This window comes from Narcine bancroftii, chromosome 6 (genome assembly GCF_036971445.1).
Source record: "Narcine bancroftii isolate sNarBan1 chromosome 6, sNarBan1.hap1, whole genome shotgun sequence".
NCBI lineage: Eukaryota > Metazoa > Chordata > Chondrichthyes > Torpediniformes > Narcinidae > Narcine > Narcine bancroftii.
Window position 1 is genome coordinate 190,757,895 of NC_091474.1, and position 12,302 is coordinate 190,770,196.

Sequence of the window (12,302 nt, forward strand, 5' to 3'; positions counted from 1 at the left end):
GCCCTTGAGAAAGCAGTGGCGAGCCACCTTCCTGAACTACTTAGTAAGTTCCGGAATTGTGATCCATCTATAATCAAGGAATAATGATGTATTTCCATGGGAGGACTATGTATGCTTTATGGGGACATCTCCATGTGGTGGTGCATCTGTGGAGCTGCTATGATAGTCCTTTTTATTTTAAGTGGTACAATCAGTATGAGAGGTGTCCTCATGTACATGTAAATGCAGTAAATTTTGAAGAGAATAAATAATTAATCCAAGGGCCAGTGATGAGGGAGATACGGTGCTAATCAAGCAAGATGGATGATATCAATCATCAAATGTCAGAATTGCACTTAAAATGGCGTGTGAAGAGTATTTCATCTTGATTCATTGAATTACAAACCTACGTGGAAGATTAACAATTTTAAGAAAATCTTCAGGAAGAGCAAATACACTCCCTCTCCCCACCGAATTAATTTGCAACCAAGTCCATACAACCCACCACATCCCCCCAAGCCCATTAAAGTTGCTCCAGGCTTCATAGATGTTTATAGGCTCCTTAGGATGTCTGGTCATGAAGGTCATTCTGAGATCAAAGGATTGCCTTAATTTTTTGTTTGTAATTTCCCCAATTCAATTCTAATTTTCATTAAAAGAGGTCAAAATTCAGTTATATTATAAACTTTGAAGGATTTTCCCAGAATAATACTTGATACTTTAATTTCAAAAAGGTCTAAATTTTTCCCCATTTTTTTGATGTTAATGAATTTAGCTTAAATAGAGTGGTATCAACAAATTTTGCTAAGAATATAAAATATAGAAAATAGCTATAAAGTTTATAAATAAAATAAAAACCATTAAGGCTTTGAACTTGAGTAAAATACTTTAAAAAAAAAATGTATATTCCCCATTTCAGAGCTCAAGAATCATTGTTCAAATCAGATTCTATGCAAGACCAGTCCTGGATTCAAATCCAAATGGTTATTCTGCATTTGTCGTATGTATCATTCAATAAGCCCTGAACTGAGAATGGGCAATTACAAAACCCAGGATAACTTTCGTGCAATTGGTGAACATTGGTGATTCCTTTGAAACATCAGGCCAATGTGACTTAACCCATTATTTCCATTTCTCTTTCATCAGATTCTTCTGTCTGACTTTTGGTGTCTCCATCAATTTTGGTTTCAATTTCTGATTAGTATCTGATTTCTTGCATTAGTTAGTAGTTATTACATTGGCATTAGACGCAGTCAATTGTGATCTCACTTTTCTCATAGGAAGAAAAGAAAAATTGGATTAATGAATGATGATAAGGAGAATGTCAATGAGGATGCTTCAGAGAGTGTACACTACAAATGGAAGTGATGTAGTTAAACATTTGTATACATCAGGTTATTAGAAAATCGCAGTAAATAAGGTATCAGGAAAGGATGGATATGGTGTTTTTGGAAGGTTATGGAGGATATGCAGAAGAGGGCATTGATAACCTGCCATCAGCTGTTGCTTCCCTCTTTAGGTGGTCCTGCATTATTGAGATGGACCAGTCATCGATTTTTTTGCACATTTACATACATTTTATTTTCCATTTGAGCCATTTCCTGGAGAAGCAAATTTTCAATGCAGTGAATGCACAGTTTGGAGGATTTGATCCAATTTTTAAAAATAATGTTTCAGTTATGTCATTTATACAAACCATGGCTCTTTATTCTTCTCCTATATGACAAAAGTGTTTTAATTCAGTCTTTAAAATACAGACACAAGTCACATCACCAGTGGAAACTTTAGTACTAGAGTTCAGTCAATTTTGCTGAATAAAATAACTACTACCCTTTTTCCACTGCATAATGTAGAAACTTACATCAGAAAATTGTCGAGTTTTATGTGGATTCTGCAGCAGTCTCTGTAATTTGGAGCAAGAAGTAACAGTTGAACACCATATTTATCAGCAGTTAGCCAGACCAGTAGTTAGAACTGGTACCTGATATGACGATCTGTGGAACATCCAGTATGTTACCAAATGAAGCAGTTTTACGGTGGCCTCGTTTTGGCTTTGGACGGGCTGCAAAATACACACACACAGGTTCGCATGCAACAAATAGCTAAAACAGATATGAAGCACATTACAACTTGGAACAATGCCATTCTCCTCACAGAAACAAAAATTTTACGTGGGTTCAGTTCATGCACCACACAAGGCATCATGCAAAAGCAAAACATGTTACACTTCACCCAGACTTGTGGCACAGGAAAAGCAAATAAAGCACAGTACAGCCAACTTCGTCATGGTTTACAAGATATTTTACCCATTAAGCCTTTGAAAAGCACAATGCACATTCACACACCTCTAAAAGGCTATATTCAAATAACAATGCGTAATCAACACAGTACAGTGCCAAATATAACTGCAGATATGGTTGAGAAATGAAACTTATTTGATGGAACAAGATTCCATAGAAAATGTCTTCCATGGCTGGGGAAGGGTATGGAGGGAAGGTGAGAATAAACCTCCCTCCTTCACTGCTATCCCTCCAAAGATTGGTTAGTTTGTAATCAATTTCTTTTTGTAAAGTAGTGACATGAGCAAACATATTCCTGGAACATCGATATGTAAAAAGACACAAACCAATGGTAACTCCAAAACTAGCACACGCAGGATTAATCGGTTTTAGCCTGACAGTTCAATCTTGAAAATAGTTAGCTTCAGAAACCAGTTCCAAAATTCATCTTTAAGGTTATTATTACTTTATCTAATTCCCATCTGTTATTTATAGATTTTTACCTGTAGTAGCATTCATGATTCTGGCCTCCAATTCAGAATAACTGCTGAGGTCAGCACTCAATCTCTTTTCCTCCAGTGTAGCAGCCGCTGATTGAGTTCGCCCTCCAGAAAGACTCTCCACACTGCTCCCTCGAGACAGTGGCAGATTTAATCTTGTAGAGTCACCCTGTTAGAACAACTAAATTTAAGCTGTGTGCTAAAGTGCAGTGTGTTTCCCTTATTTGCAAATTCTTCACGAGTGGCATCCTTTGTGTTCACAATGAGCACAACATTTTGCAAACTTACTGATAATGATATCCATTGCAATATTCATTTCACTGGTCTCTATAGAAAAACGATGCTTTTCAGAAACTGAGCAGGCTTTTAATCAGTACATTACACCCCTTTCAGTTAATATTTCCTCTTAAGCTGTGTAATATAGTACTCAGTCTCATTTTCAAGAAAAGTTACTACTTACTCATACGAATTTCCCCAGTTTGGAACCCGAGAGATATCCAATTTAAAGGAAAGCATTCACAGAAATGTTTGATAATTTTAAACAAATTTTTTTACTCACAACTTGGAAAGTTTGCACAATGTAACCAAAACAAAATGCACCAAAACTTTAGCTTCCTTCTTAATCAGACTGTGTGGGTTTCTCCACCAGCTCTTCAGTTTCTTTCTACATCCCATAGACAGGGTTAATTGGCTACAGTAATTAACCCTAATGTAAGTGGCTGGTGTGGGAATAATATGTAAGAGAACATGTTACAGAGCAATAAATCAGGACATGGAATTGATCTGGGAGCTGGCAATGACTTGATGGATCTCATTACTTTCTATGTTGTAATGAAATAAGTAGATTTTGGAAATTGCAATTTTATGCTTTCACCTATCATTGGTCCATGACAATTGGTGTCTGCTTTTGGAAGTCAGATAACAATTTTGAAACTGGTAAAATTCTGAAGTCATCAATAACAATAGAGATGTTTCTGTTGCACTAGCCCCATTTTGCATTTTTTAAAATACCTTCAACACTTTTGAGACTTACTAAATCTTATTTCTTAATTGTAAGGATAGTCTCCAACTTTCTCCTTCTGTCTCCCTGTCATATACACTCACATTATTGTGTTGATTTCCTTTAATTTCACCCAAAATTTAATTGGTTGTGCTATATCTTTTATGTATGTTTATAGGAGACATAAATGTATAGTAGAAATTTATGGTAAATTTGTTTTGATCATTTAGAGTAGTATGTTAGTGTGTTCAGTTCTGGTCATATATTACAGAAAGGATATTGAGCCAATTGAGAGGATGGTGATAAGAATTACAAGGATAATACGAGAAATTAAAAAAATACTGTTCAGAAAAAAAAATGGATAGACTCTTTTCTTTTGATTAACATAAGAAAAGATTTAACAGATCGGATATAAAGGACACATTTTCACCTGTGGGGGGTAAAACATAATAAAAGACTGTCAACATAGGTTGGTTACTGAGAAATCCAACAGTATTTTGAAGATTTTCTCTAACATGTGGAGTGCAGAGAATGTGGAACTCACAAATCTGTATTTAAGAGGAGTTTGAACAAAGATGTGACAGGGATCCAGAGGTTGGCATAGTGGTTAGTACAATGCCTTTACAGTGGTAGCGATCTGGACTACACTAGAGTTCGAATCTTGCGCTGTCTGTAAAGAGTTTGCACGTTCTCCCTGTGTCTATCTGGGTTTTTTCTGGGAGGGAGTAGGTTAGAAGGGTGTAAAATGGGCCAAAATGGCCTGTTACTGTGCTTTCTGTCTGTATGGCTAAAATTAGCAGTGCTCATGCCATTGATATCAGTTTATTTAATTTTTTTTTGCTCAGCTGTTTTAGCTGCTTCTTCTTTGGCTTGGCTTCGCGGACGAAGATTTATGGAGGGGGTAAAAAGTCCACGTCAGCTGCAGGCTCGTTTGTGGCTGACCAGTCCGATGCGGGACAGGCAGACACGATTGCAGCGGTTGCAAGGGAAAATTGGTTGGTTGGGGTTGGGTGTTGGGTTTTTCCTCCTTTGCCTTTTGTCAGTGAGGTGGGCTCTGCGGTCTTCTTCAAAGGAGGCTGCTGCCCGCCAAACTGTGAGGCGCCAAGATGCACGGTTTGAGGCGTTATCAGCCCACTGGCGGTGGTCAATGTGGCAGGCACCAAGAGATTTCTTTAGGCAGTCCTTGTACCTTTTCTTTGGTGCACCTCTGTCACGGTGGCCAGTGGAGAGCTCGCCATATAATACGATCTTGGGAAGGCGATGGTCCTCCATTCTGGAGACGTGACCCATCCAGCGCAGCTGGATCTTCAGCAGCGTGGACTCGATGCTGTCGACCTCTGCCATCTCGAGTACCTCGACGTTAGGGGTGTGAGCGCTCCAATGGATGTTGAGGATGGAGCGGAGACAACGCTGGTGGAAGCGTTCTAGGAGCCGTAGGTGGTGCCGGTAGAGGACCCATGATTCGGAGCCGAACAGGAGTGTGGGTATGACAACGGCTCTGTATACGCTTATCTTTGTGAGGTTTTTCAGTTGGTTGTTTTTCCAGACTCTTTTGTGTAGTCTTCCAAAGGCGCTATTTGCCTTGGCGAGTCTGTTGTCTATCTCATTGTCGATCCTTGCATCTGATGAAATGGTGCAGCCGAGATAGGTAAACTGGTTGACCGTTTTGAGTTTTGTGTGCCCGATGGAGATGTGGGGGGGCTGGTAGTCATGGTGGGGAGCTGGCTGATGGAGGACCTCAGTTTTCTTCAGGCTGACTTCCAGGCCAAACATTTTGGCAGTTTCCGCAAAGCAGGACGTCAAGCGCTGAAGAGCTGGCTCTGAATGGGCAACTAAAGCGGCATCATCTGCAAAGAGTAGTTCACGGACAAGTTTCTCTTGTGTCTTGGTGTGAGCTTGCAGGCGCCTCAGATTGAAGAGACTGCCATCCGTGCTGCTTATGTACTTTATATAAAGCAAGAAGATCATATTTCACAATAGATTAATAGTTTTTCTTCAAGACATTCTTATCAGAAATAATTGGAGCTTTTGCTTTTTTAGAAATTATTCCAAAGGTTTATCCTTTTAAATAATGACAGGCACATGATGTCTGTCCAATTTTACCTCTTCACATTTGGCTCCCTTGCCCTCATCTTTTCAACATAAAGATGTAATAATCTTGTTTTAGTCCAATGGTTTTTAAACCTTTTTTCTTTCCCCTCACATATCACTTTAAGTATTCCCTATGCCATAGGTGTTCTGTGAATAGTAAGGGATTACTTAAGGTGGTATGTGGGGGGAAAGAAAATGTTTGAAAACCACTGTTTTAATCATACCTAATCAACTCGTTATATGCATGGTTTCATAACTTCAAAAGAAATGGGCCAACAACAATTTTTCTCAAGCAAAATATTTCAGTAACATTTGGGTCTAGAGTAATGATTCTCACCTTTCCCTTCTCACTCACGTACAACCTTAAGCAATCCCTTACTAATCACAGAGCATTGATGATGTAGGGAATTCTTAAAGTGGTATGTGAGTCCAAAGATAAAGGTTGAGAACCACTGGTCTAATCAATCTATTTTACACTTAACCAAAGCCCACTGGCTCTTTGAGCTTGCTGTATGGGCACACCCAATAGGAGGCTGATAAAACCTTATCTTGTTTATCTATGGTAGCCATACATCTTCAGGGAGATGAAAAGACAAATAAGAACCTGTCAATTAATAATCTATTATTTTGCCTCAATTCCAAACAAGTCCCGGAAACCGCAGGGATTATAAAATCCAGACGTTTGTTTATGGAAGACAACAAAAGAGATCCAACGTAATTAAACAACAGGAAAACTAACATCATGTGAATCCCAATTGTCTCATTTTATGATTTAATGAAATGCCGAGCAAACTGCTAAAATAACTCCTGGCATACAAATGATCACTTTTATGAGTTATTTCCATACAACCCTTTGTGGAAATGATTTAGCAAAATGTACATCTTCACAAGGACATTTTTGAGGAAAATTATCAAATAATATAAAATACTGACGAGCTGGAACAGAAACAGTAAATCAAAAATAAAAATGATAACAAATTTGGCATAAAGTGGATGTTGCAATTGTGATGTGCATTTGAATCAAGAGCAGACAGATGATAAAATGAGTCCTCCTTGCTAATAATCGAAAATACATGAGATTTGAGTTTGGAGAGTCTGCATCTAAAATTCAGAGGAGAGATGACCACAATTGAAGGGTCAGTGAAAAGACTGCATTGTTGAAAATGAAGCAGTCGCAATATTTTTAGGAAGTATATAGCGTTAAGACAGAGTGGATAGAACATTACAAGAAACTTTCCCTTGAAAATAGAAATGTACAGTGCAGGACCAGTCCCTTCAGCCCACCATGTATATGCTGGCTAAATAAGGTAACCAAAGCTATTCCCATTTTGGTACACATGGTCTCTACCTCTCTTCATTCCTTGTCTATTCATTTGTCTGCCAATATGGATCTGAAGCATCATGATCATATCTGCTTGCACCAACTTCCCAGATGGTGCATTTCAGGCATTTTCCATTCTCTGCTCAAAAAAAAAATTGCCTTCCACATCTGTAAATTTTCCTCCTCTCACTGTAAACCTATGCCCTCTCGTATTTGACCTTTGTACCTCAGTCTCTGATGCTCTGGAAAAAGGTTTTTCCTTCCTCATCTTCTAGCTAAAGCACTCCAAAAGTTAACTTTTCCTTCCTAAATATTTATTTCACCAGCATGCTAGTTTTTAGAGATATAAAAGAACTCCCAGGTCTCTTTGAACACCAACATCTTTGTCCAATCTTTCCAAACAGCTAATGCACTCCATTCTAAGCAGCAACCTGGCAAAATTCTTCTAAATCCTCTCCAAAGCCTCTGTATTCTTCTTATGGTGCAGCAACCAGAACCACACACACGACTTATCTAAAGATTTGTATAGCACCAAAATGACTTTCCAACTTTTATACTGAATGCCTCGACTGATGAAGACAAACATGATGCATGCATTCTTTATCACCCCATCCACTTGTGTTGCTTACAACCAACTCGCATATTACTGACATGCTGAAAGTGAGGAAAGATATAAATCGAAACGGTAACAGGTCATTTCGGTCCATGAATCAGTGCCGTCCAATTTACACCCAATTGACCTAAAACCCCCAGTAAGTTTTGAATGGTGGGAGAAAAGCGGAGCCCGCTGGAGAAAACTCACACAGACACGGGGAGAATGCACAAACTCCTTACAGACAGCGCGGGATTTGAACCCTGGTCCCCAATCACTGGCACTATAAAAACATTGCACTAACTGCTACGCCAACCATGCTGCTCACTATGTTCCAAGTCACATTAACAACTCTCGTCAGAATCAGTGAGAGAAAATAGTGTAGCGACAGTCGAGAAGAAATTTTTAAAAATTGGCTCTGCAGCATATATTAAAATTCATACACAATTAAAATTATAGAAAATTACATTAAAACAAACAAACACCATTCAATTTAGGTAAAATAATGCCATGCACAGAATAATTTACTCACTGATTGTTTAGATGAGAGTTTTAATGACTGGGCCAACTTTGATTCTAAACGCTTGATTGTGTCGTTGGTAGTATTTGCATGCATGTCACCAGGTTCTGCATTGGCATCACTCTTGTTACTTGTATTTGTAGAGGTATTTTCCAAGAACGATCCTAACAAAGAGATGGCATAATTTATCTGTTGTTTATAAAGAGGTCTTTCTTGATACCACAAAGTAATTTATTAAAAGCATTTATTTAATGCTTTAAAGAGGGCTTAGATAAAAACAACAAAGAACTCCAGGGCAAGAGGGCACAGTCTTAGAATTAGAAGGTACTCATTTAAAACAGAGAGGAGGAGAAATTTCCTTAGCCAGAGGATCATGGATTTGTGGAATTCTTTGCCACATACAGCTACAGAGACCCAATCACTGGGGGAGATTGATAGGTGTCAAGGGATATGGATAAAAGACTGGAATTTAGGACTAGATGTGAGAACAGTTCAGCTCAGGGTGGAGTTGCTGAGTAGACTCAATGGGCCAAATGACCTACTTCTGTTCCTTTATCTTGTGAACTCACTGATGATAGGCATCAATGTTGTTTACAAAATACCCAAATTAACTGAATTATAATGCCACTTTCAATTTATATAAACTAAAATCATAAATTATTTCCTAAAAATTAAGTATAGAAACATTAATCTTACTTTCTGGCTAAACGTAAAAGACAATCAAAATGTAAACAATAGCATTCAAAACAAAACTATTGTTTTAAATGGATACAACTTTGTCAAACTTTTTGTGTAATAGGATAAATGTTTATAGCCAATTTTTAACACAATTAATTGAAAGCATTCCATTCCAGTGACTTGTATTAAAGACGACCAGTTCTCTGGTTGTGTTGAGTTCTGTTTTCTACAATTTGGAAATGACAAACAGTTGATAAAACACGAGTCAGAATTCACTGCAACGCTAGCCAAAAATTCTTGAGAAGTCAGAACAAGATTGGGCTTAATCAGGTCGCCCCATAATTGACAATTAGCACCCTCAATCTTGCTGTATTGGTTATGGATAATGAGTGGCCATTTCACAGAGTTAGGGGAAGTCTGTCAAAGACTTTAACAGTGGGTGTCAGTGACCGTTTCCACCAGAGAAAGATACATTTTAAAGGAAATCAGGGAAAAAATATAAATGACGTTTTTTTTTCAAATATTAAACATGTTCCAATTGATTCTCCTCTAAAGAAGGTACTTATATTGAATTTTACTGTTACAGACAACCCCAGGCATTTCACAGGAGCAAATAAAGAAATATCAATATCAATCCTCCTTAGATTTACTTGGGCAGATATTAAGGAGAATTTTAAAAGAGAAGCAGATGCACTGGGAGGAAATTGCACAACCTTTAAAAATATGGATAGGAATTTCAAAATCAAGACACTGCTTATAAGGAATTATCTGAAGTCAACAAGCACTCATGCAATGGGAAATTTGTAATTTCTCTCCATTTAGATAACAATCTTCATTTTGTTTCCTCTTACTGAGATGCATAAGACTTTCTTGTATTAAACTCCATTTTGCCCACTCACTCAACCCATCAGTATCTTGTTGAAGAATCCAAATAATGAGATGATCGTGGATTTCAGGAGGCCCAGCGACAACCACCCTTCACTACACATCAATAACTCTATATTGGAGAGAGGAGAGAACACCAAGTTCCTAGTTCCTAGTCACTAGTTAAGTGACCTATCGTAGTCACACATCAGGAAGGCACAAGAGTGACTGCACTTCCCGAGAAGAATGAAGCGGGCAAGGCTACCATGATGTTAACCTTCTACAGGAGCTCTAACGTGAGCGTCGTGGCCGGCTGCAAAGCAATCGATGGGAGGTCAATCCACATGACCATAAGAATGAAAAAGTGGATCAATAATATGATCTCAAGATCGTGTTATATGGCGAGCTCTCCACTGGCCACCGAGACAGAGGTGCACCAAAGAAGAGGTACAAGGACTACCTAAAGAAAGCTCTTGGTGCCTGCCACATTGACCACTGCCAGTGGGCTGATATCACCTCAAACCGTGCATCTTGGCGCCTCACAGTTCGGCGGGCAGCAACCTCCTTTGAAGAAGACCGCAGAGCCCACCTCACTGTCAAAAGACAAAGGAGGAAAAACCCAACACCCAACCTCAACCAACCAATTTTCCCTTGCAACCACTGCAACCGTGTCTGCCTGTCCCGCATCAGACTTGTCAGCCACAAACGAGCCTGCAGCTGACGTGGACTTTACCCCTCCATAAATCTTCATCCGCGAAGCCAAGCCAAAGAAAGAAAAAAGAATATGATCCACAGGGACCAGTGTCTGAAGAGGGCACCCAAAATCATTGAAGCCCACTACCACCCCACATACAGCATCTTTCAGCTACTCCCAGCAGGAAAGAGATTTGGAATATCAAGAGTCAGAACCACTAGGCTGAGAAACAGCTTCTTCCCACGGGCAGTAAGAATGCTGAAAGACCACTGGAACTGTTCACACTAACCATCTTCAGGTTCCTCTGTATTGATTCGACTTAAGCAAATTTGTTAAAAAGGATTGGTTGTTCATTATTGCCATGTGTATGAAGATACAGTGAACAATTTTGCTATGCATGCTCTCCAGGCAAATCATCCTATACATAGCACAACAGGTTTGCAAGAATAGAACAACATGAGCCAGGGATAATGCAGGCTATAATGTTACATGAAACAAACAGTGCATGGTATAGTATTAAAGAGAAAAATAAGGTTAAATAGCGCAAGGTTTTAGTAATAGTGGGTCTATTCAAGAACCTGGTAACAGCAGGAAAGAAGCTATAGGAAGTAGAGGTGTTGGTGTGTTCTCTTGGCCCTAGGATCAACTTAGTTGGATCAGGACAAGATGATGATGATAACTATTCCCCCCCAAAATATGATAGCATTCCACCATCGCCTCTGCAGCTCTAATACAGATGGGGAGGTGTGCTCAACCCCACTTCTTGAAGTCAATGACCAGTTCCTTCATTTTGCTGACATTTCCCTCAGATTTACTAGTTTCATAACCACAGTAAATGAGCCTACTCTATAGATTCACATATTTAAAAGACACAATTTCACCAGCTCAAATCACCATTCATATTACATCATGTCTTGAAAGATCAGGCACCAAAGCATAATTGTGTGGTAGTGTATTTCTGCCAAAGACATTTTTCAACCCAACATTTTCCTTTTTAATTTTTAGTTACTTTTAAAGAGCTTGCATAAGCTATTGTTTCCCCTAACAAAACACTTAACCACAGTTCTCCATACCTGTGCTTGTCGCTGAGTTGCTCTGGCTCACATCTGAGTAATGGCACGGATACTGAAGTGGTTCATCAGCTCCTGGGAAATACTAAACAAAAGTAAAGCCATATTTCAGTTGATGCGATCACAACTCTACCATTACAATTAGACACAACAGATTTTTAAAATGCAGGGTTGATACAACTTTTTGATGCCCTAATCACGTTAACAAGTTCAGAACTGAGGACGTTAAACAAAGCTAAGGAACTTTGAGACTGAAGCATCCAACTGTTCAAACAGTTATCTGAAAAATTCTTTTTAAATAGCACAATGGATCACTAAAGAGACAATTTATTTTAGTTGAGGGCATCTTTAAAATTTGTCAAAAGATTGTGGATTCATACTTCACTGATCTTTATCATAAAAGCAAAACATTGGCTGCAGTTGAACTTTGTACTGGAGGTTCCTATTAAATGTAGTAACCTACCTTCATCAAATGAGTCATTATCCTTACTATCTCTTCCATTGAGGGTCGCTGTGCAGGATCTTTCGACCAACAACGGGTCATTAAACTTTCGATTGGCTTGGGTAGGTTTTTGATTAGAGGTGGTCGAGTACCTGAAATATATTAAGTGTATATAATGAAAATCTTTTCAGTCTTAACAGACTTCAAATCCACTACTGTTTTATTAATTTAACTACCACAATAATCAATACGCCACAGTGGTGGAGAAACTC

At 38.7% G+C, this 12,302-nt stretch overlaps 1 protein-coding gene across 14 annotated transcripts in view; it reads right to left on the reverse strand.

Annotated features, from left to right (window-relative positions):
* Positions 1 to 12,302, reverse strand: part of map3k7 (mitogen-activated protein kinase kinase kinase 7) — a 116,907-nt gene that overhangs the window by 21,746 nt on the left and 82,859 nt on the right. For 8 of the 14 annotated variants that reach the window (XM_069887080.1, XM_069887079.1, XM_069887077.1 and 5 more), the window contains 5 exons: positions 12,052 to 12,182; positions 11,592 to 11,673; positions 8,295 to 8,446; positions 2,762 to 2,927; positions 1,961 to 2,041 (listed from right to left, as the gene is read on the reverse strand). In XM_069887080.1, the coding sequence (XP_069743181.1) occupies positions 1,961 to 2,041; positions 2,762 to 2,927; positions 8,295 to 8,446; positions 11,592 to 11,673; positions 12,052 to 12,182 (612 nt within the window). The other 6 variants (XM_069887083.1, XM_069887090.1, XM_069887082.1 and 3 more) reach the window with 2 other exon arrangements.